At 34.6% G+C, this 22,569-nt stretch overlaps 1 protein-coding gene across 6 annotated transcripts in view; it reads right to left on the minus strand.

The window, feature by feature from the left end:
- Positions 1–12,252, minus strand: part of LOC127736505 (tyrosine-protein phosphatase 10D-like) — a 181,165-nt gene extending 168,913 nt beyond the window's left edge. For all 6 annotated transcript variants that reach the window (XM_052247056.1, XM_052247055.1, XM_052247053.1 and 3 more), the window contains exon 1: positions 11,894–12,252. In XM_052247056.1, the coding sequence (XP_052103016.1) occupies positions 11,894–11,992 (99 nt within the window). In that variant the 5' untranslated portion in view covers positions 11,993–12,252. The remainder of the gene's footprint in view (positions 1–11,893) is intronic.
- Positions 12,253–22,569: the final 10,317 nt, after the last annotated feature.

Below are 22,569 nucleotides of genomic sequence, written 5' to 3' on the forward strand. Positions count from 1 at the left end.
AGACATGGGAGGATGGAACTTTCAAAGAGCTTGGCTACCATATTATTCTTATGGGGTGGGGGGGGCTTGGATGAAATTTGAAAAAAAAGGCAGGACCGAATAGAGTGAAAAATAAAAAGGCAGGACAGAGATTACAACTAAAAAAAAAGGCAGGACAAAATTTTTCAGCCTAGCCCCCCCCCCCCCCCCCTAAAAATCAAATGGTAGCTCCCTAATAGTCCCAAGGATATATATGCAAAATTTAATTGTAAAGATGCCGATTTCGATTTTTTAACGTAAACCCCTGCCAGACAGACATATTTATATATAATCTGACTGAAAGAAACATAATTACGAAAATTGACTAATCTGGGACATAATATACTGACTTTACGTACGGTGACCTATAGTTGTTAATTTCTGTGTCATTTGGTCTCTTGTGGAGAGTTGTCTTATTGGCAATCATACCACATCTTCTTTTTTATATTTAGTATAATAGTCCCAGGACTAATTGCCCAATTAATGAAGCAGAAAAATCATTTAGGCCAAGGTCAGATGAACTCAGACATATATACCATGCAATCCTTCCATACAACAAATATGGTTGACCTATTGCATATAGTACCTGAGAAATGAGCCTCTCCGTGGGGTTTTTGATTACGTGATTACTTGGCCGTTTTTATAGTGATTATTTGATTACCAGACCAAACATTTCATGATTATTTGATTATTTGATAATCTAGGACTGTATTTTTGATTATTTGATTATCTTGTTTAAAAAAATAATTAATTATTATGTGATTATATTGGCAAAACATTTGTGATTATGTGATTACTTGGACACCCCCATGAGGGGCCTCAGAAATACTGTTGTCTGCTCTATGGTCGGGTTGTTGTCTCTTTGACACATTCCCCATTTCCATTCTCAATTTTATAACCATAACAAACTAAAAATCAAAGTACTGAAGTACTGTACATCGGATGACCGCAAGATCTTGTGGATTGTCAAAAGCACTTGTCACAGAAAAAAATCACATCTCTATACCTGAAACTGAGGTTAATGTACAGAGATATTTTTTTTCTGAGACAAGTTCGTGCGTGGATGATGAATAAATGACAGGAAATTCAACCTCACCGTAATAGCTATTATATTGTAGTGATACAAATCAGTATACACTGCCGGTTTGTTGTTATATATTATATTAATATAACAGTTACATGTATATATAATTTTCATCCATTTGTATATCATTCTATTCTACTATTCTAATTAGAGTGCAGTGCAAGTGCATGGTGGACACTCTTCTGTAAAAAATCGATTTTTCTAAAAGATTGGATATGAGTCGGCATTCATATTTTCCCGGAAAAAACAATCTTCCATGCAGAGTTACCGGTCCTTGCCGGGATTGTCGCAAAATGTTCTTGAGATATTCTTCCGCATGCTTTACCATATCAATGATTTTTTACTTACATATATATATATCTAACGACAAAACATTTTCATATTATTAATTTATGTTCTAAACAAAAATATTGTTATCAATTTCATTGAAGAGATGTATTTATAACAAACGATAAGGAATGTTATTTTGCACTCGTTAATATCCGCGTATTTATCATGTTTATAGATCGGTTACAAACCCAAAACGAAAGTTACGTAATGGAAATCTAGGCGATAGCAATACATCGGAATGCCCTCACGGTCATCGCGATGTAATGAACCATGAAAATGTCATGATCAGATGAACCCTGCTAGACACACATGTGCACCTTAATTACTATCATTCAATACACCAAAAATAGATGACCAATACTGAGCTATGAAATAGTATCCAATAATGGGCAAAACCATGAAATTGTAACATTGACTCATGAACCATGAAAATGGGGTCAAGTTAAGATGAAACCTGACAGACAGACATGAACACCTTACAATCATTAGATACACCAATATATAGTTTATCCAAATGCTAATAGCATCTGAGAAACAGACCAAACCATAAAAACTTAACATTGGCCAATGAACCATGAAAATGAGGTCAAAGTCAGATGAGACCTTATAATCATTCCATACACCAAAACTTAGTTCACCTATTGCTTGAGGTATCCGAGATACGGACTTGAACAAAAACTTAATCTAGATCAATGATCCATGAAATGAGGTCGAGGTCAGGTGAACCCTGTCTGACGGACAAAGTATTTTACATGGAAAAAACATTAAACATTTTTTTAGCAGTCGCTGAACCATGAAAATGAGGTCAAGGACAATGGACATATGACAGACGGAAACTTCGTAGCATAAGACATCTGCATAAAATGTATAAAGAATCCAGGTATTCTTCCTTATGAAATATAAAGCTTTATAAAAACAGTTTAAGCCGCCGCTCGGCGATGTCGCCGGATAACAACTTCCCTATATATATATAAACCTCGCATTCTGCGACTTTCGTCGCAGGCGAGACAATAAAAACAGTAAAAATAGAAACTGATCTTAACAAGGATACAATTAATCATAAAAATTATGCTACCGTCAAGCTGATGACAAATACTTTATACTTAGGAGTCGACCATTTGATATTCTAAGAAGGAGGGGAGGAGGATTTTGAAAATGAATATTCTAGCCTGGTAAGAACTGAATAATTATAATCTTACCGTGCCAAGACAAGATGGACAAATATTCTGCAACGTAAAATACAGCCATTTGCAGGAATTGATTGTGAATAAAATCGAAAACAAATGTCAAAGCAAAAAAAATAAGCGTGACTCAAAAAAATGTAAAAATTAGTATTTCGTCAAAAAATCTCCTGATCCTCTAAAAAAAATCACATGGTCGTCCCCTCCCTTAATCTTAGATCTACCGGAGAGAGGATTTTAATAGTCATCGATCAGATTTCAAATCATGAAATACTCTGCAGTGAAAAAAATATTTCCACCATCATTCAAGGCAGGGCGCTTTGGGTATGGACCTACTTTTTTCTTTTCCTTCTTCTCCGATACCGTAGTTAAACTCACACATGACTACTCAATACGTTGTATGTGCGTAGGAGCGGGAAAACATAATGTCTATAACCAAATAAACAATAAGAAAAAAGTCCAAAAATAAGATGCATGCTGTACATGAGGTCTGAGATTACTATAACACAGTGTGGAATAGTTATATTAGCAGTGCTGCAAATAAGTGCATAGCTTTAACATTTGTATGTTTGTGTCTATTAATATGTTACTAGTATCATGTTAGCATGCTAGTCCATTCTCAATTTTAGTGTATATAATGTGTTTATGACTAATCTCTGTCCTATGTTTTGTCCGGGCAATGTCGGTGTAATTGTACTGTCTATGTTAAACCTGTCCGTCTTTCAATAAAGCGTTTTGTATTTGTTTTTGTATTTTTATGGCGAAAATACAATTTACTTTAAGATCTGGTCTTAGTCTTAATCATCTGGTCAACGTCTGGTGGTCATTTTTTGCCGTTGGACTTGCTGGGACACCAAAAAGTACATAAAAAGGTCGTGAGACTTAAATTCCTGGTAGCAAACTCGGACTGGCTGATCTGTGATCAGAAAATGAACTTTACAGCAATATTTTTTTAGACGCGTTGTACTAACACATATATCAAATCTATCAAATCAGTCTTGCTTTAATAGTGCTTTGGGGTATTTTTTACCTCTTTGAAGACCAACGAGGATGAACTACAACATACAAAACAACTATTGTTCTTTTATATTTCAACAATTATACATCTGTTGTAAACAGAAACTAAACATGCAATCGAAATGAAATAGTAAACTATTTCTATTATCATTTGTACCAACATGTACGGAAGTGATTTTACAAATCTGAATTAATCTGAAACTCTCTTTTCCTTTTGCCTTTGACCTTGCATTGTAAATAGATAAAAGGAAATCAAACAATGCCCGTCTACTAAATCTTAATGTAATCAAAATTGCTCTTACATTTTCTGTTTCCTTATACAACCACGCGAATCAATTAACAATTCAAAAATAATTGCATTATACTTAATAAGTCCACAGAACATGAGTACATGTATTACACAAACATTCACAGAACATGAGCACATGTATTACACAAACATATATAGACAATTAAACGTTTAATCCCGCTGCAAATGTTTGCACCTGTCCTAAGTCAGGAATCTGATTACAGTAGTTGTCGTCTGTTTATGTAGTTCATACGTGTTTCTCGTTTTTATATAGATTAGACCGTTGGTTTTTCCGTTTGATTGGTTTTACACTAGTAATTTTTTGGGGCCCTTTATAGCTTGCTGTTCGGTGTGAGCCAATGCTCCGTGTTGAAGGCCGTACCTTGACCTATAATGGTTTACTTTTTTAAATTGTAACTTGGATGGAGAGTTGTCTCATTGGCACTCACACCACATCTTCCTATATCTAATAACTGTTTAGCGTCTTTAAATATCAGCTGTATTTGTACGAGGCTAAGAAACAGGTGTAATGCGAGCTTCAGCGAGCTATTACTCCTGTTTCGAGAGTACATTTTATTAAAGAAATCGACTTGACTTCAATCGCGGACCGCAACGAGGACCCCAAATTGAACTGTGATGTAAACAATAATTTGACATAACCGTTCGCTCGCAACAGAAGCAGGATACCAGGAGACTATATACGTCTTGTATACGTATGTCGCTTCGTGTTATCTGTACACCTGTATTAGTATAGTAGAAAGGTTGATTGCAGAATAAATGCCAGTTTCTGTAAGGAGGTATTGCATTGCATGTCTCAGAACCATATATGTATATTTAAATCGAGTTTTAATCGAAACGAAACATGCAAGCATTTAAGACAAAAGAGACAGTAAGCTTGACAGATTCTTCCTTAAAAATCTCAACATATGCAAGGGGCCATGCAAATTATAGAAAATAAAAAATATACTGAATAAGATAAGGTTGTATTATCATTCGACTCTCTAAAGGATTATACTGATTTCAACAAGAAAACTAAACAGTATATACTCGTATTAACATCATGTATTAACGTACTTTGGTTACCATGTCGTGTATGTTCATAATCTTACTTACTACGGACATATCAGCATTTTATTTTTTTTCCTTGGGGGTGGGGTGGGGGGAGGGTAACATCGTCATCGACATCATCACTTTTTTAAAGGACAAGTACATGTGTAATAATTTTAATGAGTGTTTTATAGTAGAGTCATACAATATTCCTTAATTATCATGTTTTGATGTGCGTACAATTGGCCGATTGGTAAATGTGTAACACATGAAAATCAGCAAATCGGGAAAAATAGAAGATTGGCGTAAGCGCTCCAATATATTGATTGACTGATATTCTGTAATAACAAATAACGCGAATTGATCACGTTTATTAAAGGAATACAGATCATCCTTCTATTGGACTGCAAAAAACGCCATTAAACGAAGTAGCGTATAGCTTCACTTGAGGAAATGAGGCAACTGTCTCACATATTTTTTTACGAGAAAAAAAGGAAGAGAAACCAAAAGGTAATATGTAAAACGTGCATTTTATAGTATAGGGTCAATATGGTTCCATACATTTGGCTTGTTTTCCATTTACAAAAATATTCCTCATTCTATACTTAAAGACAGATTAAAGGAAATAGTCAAATTTTTTTGTTTCCTTAAAAGGCTAATGTAGATATAAATATTTGGTATTGAAGAGACAAATCATACTGTGTAAGAAACCACCCCGATTCAAACAAGAAATTCTGTGAATATGAGGATACTCGAATTTTTTTATTGACAGTATTTGTTACATTTCGTTATTAAGTTTTTCACCAGACAGTTTGTATTCCTATGGATACCAACTGTACTCCTTTTCTTACTACTTGTCCACTGCATTTATTCATGTGATGCACACTTCATATAAGGGCTTAGTCCAGAAAAATGAAAAGAAGCTGCACGATTCTCTAAATGTGATAAGGATGAATATAACAGCTATAACAACTATAAAGGCCACCGTACTGCCATCAACATTGATATGATATTCCAAGGATTGCATTGCTCTCCTTGGTATAGAGTTGCTGCTCACAAGGACGCTGCTGAACCAAGGGTAAAATTGTAAGTCATCACTGAAAATTTTACTGACGCCATCTTGATTTGGTAGGCTGTTATGGAATATTTGTTTCTCAGAGGGTCAAGGATATGTTTAACCTTTCGTAACCACAATCTTTTCCTCCTTTTCTAATTTATGGCATCATCAGATAAAACTTATAACCGGAATTCTACCTTCAACGAGCAATAGAATGAGAGCAATGAATATACCCTGGAACTGCTTACACTTCCGGAGCATTTAGTCAAGTTCACAAACGGTTTTAGATGGGTTCGTGATGATTAATCATTCATTCTCTTTGTAGTGTTTTGGGACTATCAATTGTTTGTTTTTCTACGACTTATGATTTTTATTGCCCTCTATAAGTATCATCTACTAGTTCATTAATTTTCACCTTCTATAAAAATTATCTTGTTTTCTTCTGCTGTTTTATCATAAATCAGGCCGTTGGTTGTCTCGTTTGCATTGTTTTACGTTTTGTCGTGTCTGGGCCTTTTATTTTCTCATTGACGGTTGCCGTACGGTGACCTATAGTAGTTAACGTCCTCGTCATTTGGTCTCTATTGAATAGTTGTCTCATTGGCAAACATACCTTAAAATTGAGAATGGAAACGGGGAATATGTCAAAGAGACAACAACCCGACCAAAGAGCACACAACAGCCGAAGGCCACCAATGGGTCTTCAACGCAGCGAGAAAATCCCGCACCCGGAGGTGGTCCTCAGCTGGCCCCTAGATAAAATTGTGTACTAGTTCAGTGAAAATGGACGTCACCCTAAACTCCAAAACATATTAATGAACTAAAATTTAAAAACATACAAGACTAACAAAGGCTAGAGGCTCCTGACTTGGGACAGGCGCAAAAATGCATCGGGGTTAAATATGTTTTGTGAGATCTCAACCCTTCCCCTTTACCTCTAGCCAATGTAGAATAAAGAAACACATATAGCAATACGCACAGTTAAAAATATCTACTTATTTCTATATACAAGAGTTGACTGAGTGACCTATAGTTGCTTACATCTACGTTGTTTGGACTCTAGTGGATACGTATCTCATTGACAATCATCCCACATCTCCTTATTTTTATATAGGGTATAACATATGTCACCCTGATTTCTTCCATCCGGCAGTAAAATTAACCCATGTCGTTTTGCCTATATTCGAGATCTGGGACTATTATACTTTAGTTTGGTCACTATATTATGTCCCAGGCGAGACATACGCTTTCATACACAGACATGTCCGGTCAGAATGACTGTGGAGGTCAAATCCAATGCAATGCCATGTTCTTTGTATTCTTTGGTAGTTCTTAGGTTGTCTGCTGTAGGGCAAGCCAATAGTGTTGCATCTATCCAATGTACTCTTTGTCCAGTGGAAGTCAAAATTTCCCGTAAATCCCACCCTTCCGGCCCTGGTTTAAACATTTTGCAGAATCTACCAACAGGATTCATTGTTGAGCTGTTCTTTTTTTGAATATCAAATATGCCCAAAATAATTGATACTAGCCATTAATCAAGCAACAATCATTCAAGTAATCCTATTTGAAATTTGCCTTCTTGCATCTTTGAATACAGAAAACTCCATTTTGAAACGGGTTTCTCTCTTTTTACAATCTATTCACAAGCGGAACTTTGGTCCTTAATCCACGTTGAGGATAAATAAGTTCAAGTTAGGCCATTGAAATAATTTATTGAATTGCACTAATCTTTCAATTGTATATTGGTTCCCAATTTCCGTGCATTGTGCATTTCAAATAATAAATCAATTCTCTGATATTTCATAAACAGCGATAATATATACTATATGCATAAAGAAACACTTTGGAAAGCTTGGAGATTTGTTTTCAGATGTACTCAAAAGACCTCAAGAAAGATTTTTAGTTGAATTACTTTTTATTTGTATACTTTGCACACTATATATTACCGAGCTTTTGCAATGAGCACAAACAAGAATCTATAGATCAAGTTACACACTGAAAGTAGAGCTCTTGGGGTCCAGAAAGATGTGTCCGTAATGAACTACATATGTAATCCATTTTAAACAGTACTTAATAAAAATTTGAGGATCGCGAAGTATTATTGCCTTTTCAGATTACATTAAACAGTCATAGTCCGATTCTATTCAATACGAAACGTACTTCTCTTAAAATCCCAACGGAAACATGTTTCCTTTTGATATTTTACAATCAATTTCGAATCATCAAAACAGCTTACGAGATCCATTATCCAACACTTGACAATTCATTGTAAAATGCAAATTTTGGAAAATCGATTCTTCTCCGATAAGTTTGATCTTAATTGTTAATAAATATGCACACTAGCATCTTTGTTTTGTTTCCACTATGTCAACTAAATATAAAAGATATGGATACAGAAAATATAAATGGTTGTTCTCTTCATATCCTACTTGTACCCTTTTTAATAGTGAGTTTCAAGCCAATAAAATTAATGTGGGTACCAAAATAACCTTTACTCTGTTTTTAAATACTTGTTGACCGGTGTAAAGATTTGTAAGTTGAAAGCTAAGATTAAAAAAAAAAATAATGAGAATCACTTAAACATCCTACCAAGTATCACAACAGTAGACTGAAGAGGTTTCAGTATGTAACGCGATGAAAATTTTATCACGTCATATATACTAACTGAAGTGATCTATTACTTTAATTCTATTCACATGTTTAGTACTCTTTTTGTTCCCTCCAAAGTGCAAGAACACATTTGGAGTAGGGTGGATCGGTAGGTATGTAAGGACTTTGTCAGTAGATCAGTGGGTTTAGCTTCGATATTCTTTATCACGGCATAGTTATATTGTTTATAATTGTGTTACTTGTACTTGTGTTTTAGTTATATACTATATATATATACCGTCTATATGTTATATCTAAATACTATAATATAAAATCAAGATGTGGTATGATTGCCAATGAGACAACTCTCCACCAGAGACCAAATGACATAGAAGTTAACAACTATAGGTCACCATACGGCCTTCAACAATGGGCAAAACCCATACCGCATAGTAACCTGGGACAGTGGTGCAACAGTATAAAATAGAAAACTAGAGGCTCTCAATAGCCTGTGTCGCTCACCTGATTCTACTTTGGTTTTGGAAATCATGTAAAAATAGATTAAAATCATAACAGATACCCTAATAATGATTGAGTTTTAGTTTTGGTTTAATATTGGCCCCGTAATTTAATCAAAAGCAGAAGATTTTTGTAAAGTTTACAGAAATTACCAATAAACTCATTGAAATTGTAGAAAATGACTTTATAAGGACAATGACAAATAAGCTACAAAGTAACAACACTAGGTCAGCACCTCAACAGAAACATTCATACCATGTTTGGTTTCAATCCATTAAGCGGTTTTCTAGAAGAAGACATTTGTATATATTTCCCATAGGGTCCTTTGTTAAACTAAGTCCCCCGTTGGCAGCCATCTTGGTTGATGGATTTGCTACAAAGTAACAACACTTGGTCAGCACCTCATAAGGAACATTCATGCCATGTTTGGTTTCATTCCATTCAGTGGTTTTTCAAAAGAAGACTTTTGTATGTATTTCACGTAGGGTCCTTTGTTAAACTAAGTTCCCCGCTTGCAACCATCTTGGATGATTGATTGGCTACAAAGTAACAACACTTGGTCAGCACCTCATAAGGAACATTCATGCCATTTTTGGTTTCATTCCATTCAGTGGTTCTCTAAAAGAAGACATTTGTATGTATTGTCCATAGGGTCCTATGTAAAACGAAGTCCCCCGCTGACGACCATCTTGGATGATGGATCGGCTACAAAGTAACAACACTTGGTCAGCACCTCATAAGGAACATTCATGCCATGTTTGGTTTCATTCCATTCAGTGGTTCTCTAAAAGAAGACATTTGTATGTATTGTCCATAGGGTCCCATGTTAAACGAAGTCCCCCGCTGGCGGCCATCTTGGATGATGGATCGGCTACAAAGTAACCACACTCCATATCTGGTAAAAATAGACTTTTCTGAAACTTACAATCAGATTGGAATACAGATCATGTGTCCACGCTTCGCTTACAATGATCTCTACTTTCTGTTTAAGGGATACTTCCGGATCCTTTGGCTTAGTCGTATTGATACACAACTTAAAAAAATTAGGGCTAAATAAAATTGGCCGATGTATTTATTGGAAGAACAGACAGTAGAACGGAACGTTATCATATCCTTGTATGCGAAATGTGGACATGTTCTGTATTTAATCAGAACATTCTGAAATATTGCTATTCTGCAAAACTTCGTCCCAATGTGGGCATGAGAAAAAGCCTCAGCACTACGATCTGAACCCAAAGCTGTAAACATGGTAAAAGAACAGTCAATCTTTCAACAATTCATTACACTAGAAAGAGACATTATATGTACTGGGATATTATATATATATATATAGCATATATATAGCAGTAATATGAGCTAGTCTTATACTTAGCTGAGATTGCCAAGGTTTTATGTGCCAATTAATTAATTTGTTGATTATCATTTTCTTGGGACACTGTATCCCTATCATAGTAAATTGTAAAATTGTAACAGCGATAACGTTTTAATCATATAACTATGTCTATTCATCTGTATAAGATTGGAGCTTTATTGTTGTTTGTGTTAGATGGACACATTATTGGATAAAACTCAAAACGAAAAGGTATACCCGAAACAGTTACCAAAACTAAACCAAACAAATATGTGTATAATGATTATAGTCATTAAGCTTCTCAATATATGATTTGTTCCTGGTTGAGGTCTATTCAAATACATATAAACGTGATTTTATTGTTAAATATTGTTTAAAACAAGGATAGAGTCTTATTAAATGTCTTAAGCAAATTGTTAAGTTTACAGTGTGTACATGTATATAAAAAAAAGATAACGAACATTTAAGGCGTATCTGAAAATATCGATCTGTAACTACGACATCTTAGCTATTTCAAACACTTTCAGTTGTCAACCTAATAATGTCATATTTGTGCATCTTCTGAAGAACCCCTTAAAGATGGCCTGTAACCGACGAATTTTTTTTTCTTGCGGGTAGAGGATATGTGCTAACCGATTACACAATTTGCTTTCCTGGTTTGAACACCTGAATTAATAAGTTTAAAATGAGACTTTCATGGGTTATGGATGAGACTTTCATGGGTTATGGATGAGACTTTCATGGGTTATGGATTAGTGTTTTTGTATCCCTATGTTTTTCCTTTTACATAACTTCCCTTCAAAGGAAGAATTAAAGATTTTTATATAATACACGAAATAGCAAAATCTAAGAAACCATGTTTTCGTCTTTTTATTACTTCAAACAGGAACTAAAGAGATTGATGATGGGTGTAGTATTTATTAGTATAAAAATTAGATGTGGACATTTATGTGATAGATATGAACTATCATAATTTAATGGCATGATGTTGGTCAGATTCATTCAATTGTATTCGTTTAAAAAATACAAAATAATGTACATACATATTAAGTATGTTTGTAAGATATTCAAGGATGGGAGCTGCTCATCCCAATCGCTTCAGTATCAAAGTCCTCAGTACCCTGCAGGGAACAACCAAATCATGGAGAGGATTGAACTAAGTGTATGTGCCAGAATGCATTAATGTACATGCATTGGAATGAAAATAATCACAGATGGACTTTATTGCATGGTATACAAAATTCAGCACAAACTGCATGAAACCTAACAGTTTACATTTATAAAATTACTGGTGCATAAGGGGACCTCGGATCTCAGAACTAGTGAAACCTTATTTATATTGTGAGATCTACATAAACAAAAAATTACTAATGTTTTATTACATAGCAATTGATTTACTTCAAATACATACCGGATTCACTAGAAAGGCGGAAGCAAAAATGATGTAGATCGTCCTTTTATCCAGATTTCCCATGATCATGTATTTTGCTATAATATCACAAAAAATCATAAGAGTAGATATATAATCAAATCCACTATAGATGACAGAAATCTGTAAATCCCATCCGAAAGTCAACAAAATTAATGTACCCGTCTGAAATAAATTACACAACACACTTTCACATATTCATGAAAGGGATGTACATTTCAGTATTTTGTAATTGACATTTTCCTGTCACTAGTCGGCTTGTTGAGATGATTCAGAAAATTTGTGAAGAGGGGACACAATCAACACTTATAATCCACCAACATTTGTTATTTACTTCCGTCTTTGTAAAAACCATTTAGCATGGTCACATGACTTTTTACAACATTTAAAGTTTAATAATTTTAGTCTCACTCTGTAAAAGTTACTACCTGTTTCATTACATGTATATCTGATGGACTAGACTTATAGAAAGGTTATAAACAATTCTGTATCTCGAGGGATATATATATGCATATGACTTGATAATATTGTTATGTATATATACTAGTAATATTATTTATAGTCATGTGCACATTATTTCAAATAAGCATATAACAATATGTTGGCGTTTCTCTTTTTTCTTGGAATTTATTCATTAGCGGATAGGTTTTTGTTATCAATAATTTATCTTATTCATTTATGAATAAAAGGAAACGTGGGCATGAATGGTACAGGGTCTGGATGGAGGGTCCTTCATTTCTGTATTCATTTATTTTTTAGGAAATTTTTCCCTATTCTTTATACTTTTTGCCCATTATTCTCTATTCTTTATATTTTTTGCCCGTTATTCTATATTCTGTAAACCCCTATCCACACCCTCACGCATGGTATACGGCAGCAACCCATCTACAGAAGTAACCACGTGTCATCTAGGACAACGCATGTCAACATATTTCTGTCAAGCTATAAATCACCAAGAGCCTAAAATAAGTTGTGAATACATTAAGAGACAATTAGTCTATTAATAGATTTATCTCTTAATTATTCATTTACGTATTTTATGTAGTTATTCATTTTTCTGTAATCGTTGCATACGACCATCCAATATCTTCATGCCGGCCTGTTACTTTTGCGCGACAAAACCTTTTACGCTTGCGCGAATTTACCTGTTGAAAAGTATTCATATACGTTTGTGCTAATTAATTATATTTTCTAATTTAAAGAATAATTAAAAATTAGTCAACTGAAATAGAAAAGTGGTTTAAACACAGTCTGGAATTGCGATTGTCAGTTCTTCCAGCAGAGAAAGTTTAGGGGAGTTTTGTAGATGTCAAATGCTACTGAGAATGAAAGCCGCAAACTATTTACCAGCTATACTTAGTTGAAAACTACGTCACAAGTGAGTATATAATACCGACAAGAATGTGTGGACGACTGTTCCAAATGAAAGCACAAAACGTACCAACAACAAGAGACTCAGTGTGAAAGGACTTACTTACTATATTAATTTTATATATTGTTCCTATCGAGATTACACATACTGTGTTTTATTCCAGACTCAGGTTTTTATACTTAGAATGTTCCTTTCCATGAAATACAAACTAAATCTTATTCAAAACTTTGCAATTCGACTTACATGTATACATAGTGCTTTTAAATGTTTATATAAACGAAGAAAGACTTCTTTGTTTAGATAAAATTATATATCAATATAATTGTGTTTTAACCCCCCAAAAAAACCCTAAAGTTCGGGTTATTCTCGGGATAAACACAAAGATAAAAACTCAAGTAAATTGCAGATTAATTCGCGCAAATGTTATACCATTTGTTCGAGAAAACGTAAAACATGTCAAAATTCAAATTCGCCCCTTTATGCCACAAATTCTGAGGCAATGGTTATTTTTAAAACAATTGGCTAATAGTTGGTCTGTATTTGTATATATTAATATACGAATGCGTCTAAAAGTCGAAGGGAATGAGGAAATCCTAAACAGTAGACTTTCATCCATAAAAGACCATAAAAGTGTTGGAGAAGACTAGAAATTCTGTCTTTTTCACGTAAAGTTAAGTAAGTTTATGTAGCATATAGTAATATGTCACATTTAACATGTTTAAGGGGAAAGGTTGTGGTCCAGGAACAAAGCCCTAATAAAGATACATCACTGGCACGTCTGTGGTAGCTCTTTTTCTACGTATTTTTTAATAGAAAAAAAGGATATGGGGTATCCATCAATGACACAAAATCAGTACATGCACAGCGAAAACACACAAAAAGCAAAGGAACAGCGCTTGTATTGTTGTTCTTCAGCTCAAAGTCACAGTTAGGCCAGCTTATAAGAAACACAAATTATTTTAGTTGTTTTTCACATGAATGCTTAAAAGGCGTCAATGAAACTGTCTTTTACTGACAAACGCATTCCTGACTAAAGAGTCATCTCCCTTAATCACAGGCTTTCCTTTTTCTTTTATGGCTATACTATTTTTATTACGGAATGGTGACAAAGGAATTGCTTCACTAATACTCATAGTCACATTTCTTGTTTAACACTGCCACTCTGTTTTCAATTTACTTTTATAGATGAAATTGTTTTGCATATTATGCTCAGTGTGTTTTACCACCATCTGTAGGCTTTTGTTCAATATTTCAGCACGAAAATTTCAACATGTATCAAGACAAAAAAGGAACTGTGCCTTCATATGTTACTTGGAAAAATCAATTGATTCAAAGGAGCGCCCCGCTTATTAAAAGCCCGAGGTCTTAAACATGCCAAATTTTTGAGACACAATTTTAAATCTGCAACTCTTACTTTTTGGAAATTTGTCTATAAAAGGGACAGAATATGTAGGAAATCATTATTCATTGGGAAAAAACAAGTACATTTTATTTTAATCTTATGGATATACGTACAAGAAGTCACTAAATACCGAAGAGTCAGTAGGTTCATTTTTTTCCGACCGGATTTAAAGAATGTCAGTTAATTAAAGTGGGTTATACAGGTCATTTCGATATAATTTCCGGCAAGTAATGTCATGTATGTTTTATAGAGATGGACAGTCATGTTCAATATATAGAGGCTTATTTAGAAAGATCGAAGCTCGAAAACTCGATAGAACTAGTCAATTTCGGGGAAATTCGGAAAGTCGACGACCTTGCTCCGGAAGTTTGTGATTTGGAATACTAATACATTTACTAACACTTAACAAAGTAAATGAAAGTAACAAATAGATTTGGAGTGTCCGAAGCGCTTTTATGGATTGACCCTCATAAGAAGGGATCCAAAGATAATATCCAACCTAAGGCCACCATGCAGCTTTGCCTGAGGAAAATGGAATCTTCAGTAGTTTCTTAATTTATAAATTTATCAACAAAGAATATAAGAAAGATATATTATAAATTGTATCCGTGCAAATGCAATGACAAACAAGCTGATGATACCCTCGTGAATTAGCACTAAACAGCTCTGAAAATCATTCTACCACTAACCAGCAGCAGCAGTATCGACCCAGTGCTAGAAAATGAATACAAAATGCTTTATACAGTGAAGAGGCGGATTTAGGGTGGGCAGGGAGCCCAGCCCCCCTTAAGGAGCTTCATTTCAAAACTTGCATCTGCAGTTGTTACGTTCGAAGCACTTTTCTGGATTTACCTTCAACAGGAACAGTACGTCTTCTGAGTTATTGAATGATGATTGATTTTTTATAATAATCAAAATGTATGCCGACCGCCAAATCTCTTATGGTTTAAACTTTTAATATACTTAAAATTTCATTTTTATGAAAAAAATCAACTGATTTTGTAAATCCATTTTTGGGCAAAAATTGGTCACTTATATTTTTTTTACTCAACAGAGGCAGAACTTTACTTATTTATATTTATAGACCAAGACAATATATTCAAGTAACACTGAATTAATGTACAGTACGCATTGGTGACAGTTTTGTCCTCACTGAAGGCCGTACGTGAACCTGTAGTTTACGTTTTCCGTTTTCAATGGAGGATATTTGTCAAATTGGAAATCATACCACCCATCCTCATTTCCATATCCGTAAAAAGAAAATATTTTTCCTATTGCGATAGTATTTCGTAAAAATGACTAGCCAACGTAGATACAAATGTCTTGTCTTAGGGAGGGGTAAATCGTAAATAGTAAAAACTCAGATTAAAAAATTGTCTGAAACTGACTTTTACAAGATGCTTGATTTCTTGATTGTCAACACATTTGTTGCGTATGGAGGACGTGTTTTTGAACAAATAATTGGCTTTCCCTTGATAATCAATTGTGCTTCTCTTCTTGTCGACTTGTTCCTTTATTCATATGATGCAGATTCATATAGGAGCATCTTCTGAAGAATGAAAATGTAACTTTAACGCCGTGTAGTTGATGTCCACTCACTAAATAATGCAAAGTTTGGTAGTTTTGCCTCATATCTTGACTTAATTACTTGTAGAAATTGACAATGAAGGTCGGATGAGAACAAAACCTTACGATATCAGACGATTTCAGCTTTCCAATTGTGAACTTTCATGTATACTGTGTGTTCTTTGTCTTTTGGTCGTTTTTCGTTTTTTGCCATGGGGTTGTCAGTTTGTTTTCGTCCTATAGGCTTGAGTTCCCTTTTGGTATCTTTCAATGCAAGACGTTTTAGCCACACTGCCAGTTCGGTCGTAGTCGTAACTGCCATACTTTGTAAACTCGTTTCGGCCATGGTTTTTTGTCGGGCCTGCGACTTCTGTCGCAGAAAGCTCGACATAGGGATAGTGATCCGGCGGCGGCGTTAACAAATTTCTTAAAAGCTTAATACTTCAGAAGATAGAAGACCTGGATGCTTCATACTTTGTATTTAGATGCCTTATGATATGTAGTTTCCGTCTGCCATATGTCCAAGTTCTTGACCTCATTTTCATGGTTCAGTGACTACTTGAAAAAAAGTTAAGATTTTTTGTAATGTTAATTTCTCTCTTATTATGAAAGTAGGATAAATATATTTGGTATGTGCGTATCTTGCAAGGTCCTCATGCCTGTCAGACAGTTTTCACTTGACCTCGACCTCGTTTGATGTATGACCTGGTTGTTGGTCACCTCTGTCATATTTATTAGTTTCGGGGGAAACTAGCGGTAGTTTAGATAAAGTCCAAGTCGCTGGAAAGTTTACATATTTATTTCGCATCCATATATTTCAATCATAAAAACATAACTGAATAACAACATAAAAACAAATCTAAAATACAAATTCAAAAGACTGATTGACCTGCGGAATATCAACCAATCAAATATCTTTTCATTAAATAATATTAATTCGCGTTTTGCCGAAAGCGGGGATTACGGATTAAAAACATGCTTCGTATAAGTTTGTCAAGAATGGCTTTCGGCAGTTATCACTTAGTGTCATATTATCTATGTTCTTTGTTACAGAACCTTTTATCTTAAAGACGGATATAAATCTTTGATAATTAATCTGAATGAAAGGATTATAGTTAAGTGTAAAATACAAGTAACTTTTGAATAGCGTAAAATACAATAAACTTATAAATTATTAAAACGCAATGAGGACTCGGAATAATAATAAAAAGCTAACATTTATAAAAATATACAAAATCCTAAATGTGAACTTTGAACGAACAATTGTCGGGTCATATTACCCCGTCGCTCCTTATCTGATACTCCCGTATCAGCATGTGTAAATTATGAACGAATAATATTTCAAAATGCATAGAGGAGAAATTAAAAAGAGCAAAATTTATTTACATTATTTACAAGCGCGCTATTACGAACATTTGTCGTCTAAAATTTTCTCTCTCAAAATTTCTTTAAAGTACATGTAATTAAATCTAAGTGTGTCTAAATACCAACACGAATAAATCACGAATCAATATGTATAAAACGAACAGTCTGTAATATTTGCCACCATGCAAATAACAAATGAACACTGTCTCTCACAGAAATGTGATATTCGAATCTATATAGGAATATAAAAAAAATCATTAAAAAACGTTGTCATAGCATAAAATCATTGTTCTGTCAAATAAATCTGTTTTCATCACCAGCTCTATTTCCACCTGGAATGAATATCAAGAATATCACGGAGATTCTCTTCAATCTGAACTTTGTTACTACATATTTTAAGTTTCAGGAACATTTGTCCGAACTAGTTCTGTAGCACTATATGCATATTTATGTACACATCTTTGTACTCATACATCGAACACATCTATGTGAATGTAACCATTTATCAAAATGTCGCTTATACCTGATATCTATTTTAAACAAAAAACGAAAAGTGTAGATCATTTCGATACTTGAAAAGGCATTGTATGGAACATCGCAATACTGATTGTAAAGCTAAAAATATATATTTGCAATTAAATAAAATCTCAACATACTCATTTAAAAATATTATGGTAACTTGGCTACGGATATAAAATGTTGGGAAAAAATAAGGGGGGGGGGGGGGGGTCAAACTGTTGAACTTCAAATTGAGAAAATAAGACATAAGAACGAAATACGTATAAAATTCAAGTGTAAAAATCTTTCTGATTGTATACGTGCTGTGTATTTTAAAAAAGAACTAGTTTTAATGAAAAAGATAAGACACTAGTCTATTTTGTCTAAAGAGAGTAGTTCCTATGTGTACTATAATTTATGCAAATGGCATTGTGTCGTGGTGTTGTTTAAAACATGCATGTTTTGAAATAAAATAAATGTATAACAATGGTTTCTTTAAATGCAAAAAGCAGTTAAAATGATTTTTCAAGATTTGATCGGTTCAACATAGGATCGTCACTCCTATATTGAAACTCCTTTGAACACGAATTGGGTGACGAGTCCAAGTCATGATCGAAAGGGGTCGAAAGAAATGCCAAACGTTTGGTACGACTGTACTCCTTATACCATTGTTAGAACGTGAAAATAACACCAATTTTGTTATTGCTGTTACTTGATGTATGCATTGTCACTGATGTTTGTCTGATAATACGACCATTAACTTGTGTAAAAACACTAGGTCCAAACTTACGACAAATATACTGTGACAACCCAATATGAATTTGAATGTTTTTATAATTACATTACCGTTTGAGAAAAAAAAATGACTTGTTTTGTATATAAATTTCTTGATTATGTTAATATCTATCAATATCAAACTTTGAGAGAGAAAAACGGCTTGTATGTAAGTTTTGCTATTTGACTTGAAAAGTGATGAGTAATTATAATGTGTAAATCTACAGAAGAATAAGGAGGGGGGGGCTATTTCTATCTCTTTGTTTTACGTGCTTTTATACGTTTAGTTTGATCCATGCGAACTTTAAATTCGTGTCTTAATTCTGGAGGAATATTTTCTTCCGGTTCCCATGAATTGCTTCTGTTACCAAAACCTAACCATTTTATGTAATAATGCATTTTATTGTTTATACGTTTTGCTTTTACTATCCGTTCAACTAGATACAGATCTGAATCATCGTTATTTCGGTCATCATCGGTATTTCGTTGTACTTGGTTCTCTGGCTGTGTATCGGTTTCAACAATTTCGTCGGCATCTTGGGCATTTCCCTCTTCATCCTCTTCCTCTTCGGACATTTCATCGTCAGTTGGGATGTCTACATTGTTTGTAGGCCTATCTTGGGGATCGTGATACTGTTTTAACCTGTTTGCGTTGACGGGTCCTTTGATTGGTACATCGTCTGAACAGCGCCGTAATTTGTATGTATTCTTTCCGGTTACCTCAGTTATGTAATATGGACCTTGCCATTTATTACAAAGTTTTCTTGAATATCCAACTGGCGTAGTCTTTGTATCCATCCAAACTTTATCTCTAATCTTAAAAGTTGCCTCTCTCGCATTTTTATCATGTTGTGCCTTGTATTTCTGTTGTGCCTCAAGTGAATTTTCTTTGGCTATCTCTCGGGCTAATAAGACATTCCTATGTAGTCCATCGATGAACAGTCTTGCGTCTGGTCCAACATTTGTGGGTGCTGTCAAAACTGTATCAATCGGCGTTCTGCATTCTCTACTAAACACCATGTAATACGGGGTATACTGTGTAGATTCTGTACATACGCTTGTGTTCATTGCATGAGCAATACTGGACAATTTATCCGGCCAATCTAATTGGTTTGCGGCGATGTATGTACGAAGTTTTTCGGCTATTGTTTTATTATTCCTCTCGCAAGTACTATTTGTTTGAGGTCTGTAGCTACTGGTTCTCATCTTTTTGATCTCGAATATATTACAAACCTCTTTTAATATATTAGACATGAAATTTTGTCCTTTATCTGTAAGAATTGCATCTGGCGCGGAATAACGGCATATCCATTGGTTGTAAAATATGTTGGCTACATCTTTTGCACCTGTATTCTTCATTGGAAAGATTTCTACATATTTAGAGAACGAGTCTACGACAAGTAAGACATGTGAATATCCATCTGGACTCTTTCTAAATGGTCCTAAAATGTCCATATGAACCCGCCTGAAAACGTCCAGCACAGGAAGTGGCTGCAGTGGTGTTGGGCGCTTATGGGCGTCCGGTTTAGCTCTTTGACACTGCATACACGTCTGTACGTACTGTTGAATGTCATTGTACATACCAGGCCAATAGTACTTATATCGTATTGTATGGTAAGTACGTTCAATGCCATTGTGTCCACCGAGTAAGCTGTCATGGTATGACTTCAGGATATCGTCTCTTAGGGTTGATGGTACTGCCAATCGTTTAACTATCCTATCCGCTCTGTGACCTTTTCCCTTCGGGTAGTATAAATGAAATAATACGTCATCGTCTATAATATAATCTTGGGATTCAATAACAGTTTTTCTCGCTTGTCTGGTCTTGTCGGGTAGTTCTTTATCTAATATGTATTTAATGACATCTTTGAAATTTTCATCTGTCCGTTGATCATTTACGACTTTTTCTTTTGGACTTGTGGTTATTTCGCAAATGGACGCATATGGGTCTAACTCGGTGAAAGTGGCTTCTGTCTGTGTTGACGATTCGACTGTAGCTGTTGTAATAGTAACTATTTCGGTGCCATATGGTCTTCTACTTAACGCGTCAGCGTTACCATTAGCCGTTCCCTTTTTGTGGATTATTTCATAATCATAGCTTTGTAGAAACATAGCCCATCTAGCAAGTCGGCCTGTGATTTTCTCCTTCGTAAGTTTCTGGGTGTGTAGAAGTGCTTCATGATCTGTATATATTGTGAATTTTCGGCTAGCCAAATAAACATGATATTGTTTAACTCCTTCAACCAAAGCTAAATATTCAAGATCCCTGATACAGTAGTTCTTTTCGGCTCCTCGTAATGATCGTCCACCATAAGCAATGACTTGTTCTCTGCCTTTATGATCTTTTTGTCCAAGTATGTAACCAATAGCGATCTGTGAAGCGTCCGTGTAGAGGATAAAATCTTTTGAAAAGTCTGGAAATGCGAGTATTGGAGATGAAATTAAAAGTCTCTTTATTTCTTCGAATGACTGTTGGCAGCTCTTGTCCCAAATAAATTTAGCTCCTTTTACAAGTTGTCTGTGTAACGGGTTAGCAATTTTAGAAAAACCTTTAACGAACTTCCTATAGTAATTTGCAAGTCCTAAAAATGCTCTGACATCTGTTGTATTTTGGGGAACTGGAAATGTTTTTACTGCATTTGTCTTGGTTGTGTCAACAGCTATTCCATCTTTGGACAAAACGTGGCCTAAAAACTTTACTTCTTTTGCAGCGAAAGTACATTTTGTTGGTTTCAATTTAAGGTTGACCTCCCGTAGTTTTTGAAATAAAATTGTTAAGTGATGTAGATGTTCTTCGAAAGTTTTTGAAAATATTAGTACGTCATCCATATATACCAGTGCGCTTTTCCAGTTTATACCACGTAAGGCTTCGGACATTACTAGTTGAAAAGTATGAGGACTATTTGACAGGCCAAACGGTAATCTGTTAAACTCGAAGACTCCCTCGTGACAGGTGAAAGCTGCTTTATGTTTAGTCTCCGGATCTAACTTTATTTGATGATATCCATTGAACATATCGACAGTGCTGTAGAATTTCGCCTTCGCCTCACCTAACATATCTACTATATCATCCATCTGAACAATTGGATAAACGCGTTTAACACAAAGCAAATTCAATTGTCGAAAATCAATGCAAAATCTATATTGTGGTTGGTTGGATGCTGAGGATGAAGATGTGGAACCTTTTTTTCTTACTAGACAAACAGGACTCGCCCATTCACTTTGGGACGGTTCGATTATGTTGTTGTCAAGCATTTCTTTGATATGTTTGCTTGATTCTGTTTTCATGGCTGGTGATTGCCTGTAGAACCTTTGTCTTACAGGTGGCGCGTCGCCTGTTTCAATACGGTGGGGATGTAGATCTGTACAACCAAGTTCGGATAAATTTATAGCAAAAACGTCCCTATTTGTACCTAACATTACCATAAGTTTTTGTTTTTGTTCTGTTGTTAAATCAGAGTTTGAAAAATCGAAATTTAAACTTTTAGCTATTTCGATGTTCTTTGCTTCATTATTATTATTTTGTGTATCCTTATCTATTGAATTTATTTCTATTGTGTCATCGGTGATTTCACTTGAAATCGAGTTCTCTATAATTTCACTGAACTTGCCTATTTTTGTGTGTTTTGATAACCGTACTTTGGCATTTGTAGGATTAAGAACTTGTAAAAATGATTTATT

Source organism: Mytilus californianus, unplaced genomic scaffold (genome assembly GCF_021869535.1).
Source record: "Mytilus californianus isolate M0D057914Y unplaced genomic scaffold, xbMytCali1.0.p SCAF_31, whole genome shotgun sequence".
Classification (NCBI taxonomy): Eukaryota; Metazoa; Mollusca; class Bivalvia; order Mytilida; family Mytilidae; genus Mytilus; species Mytilus californianus.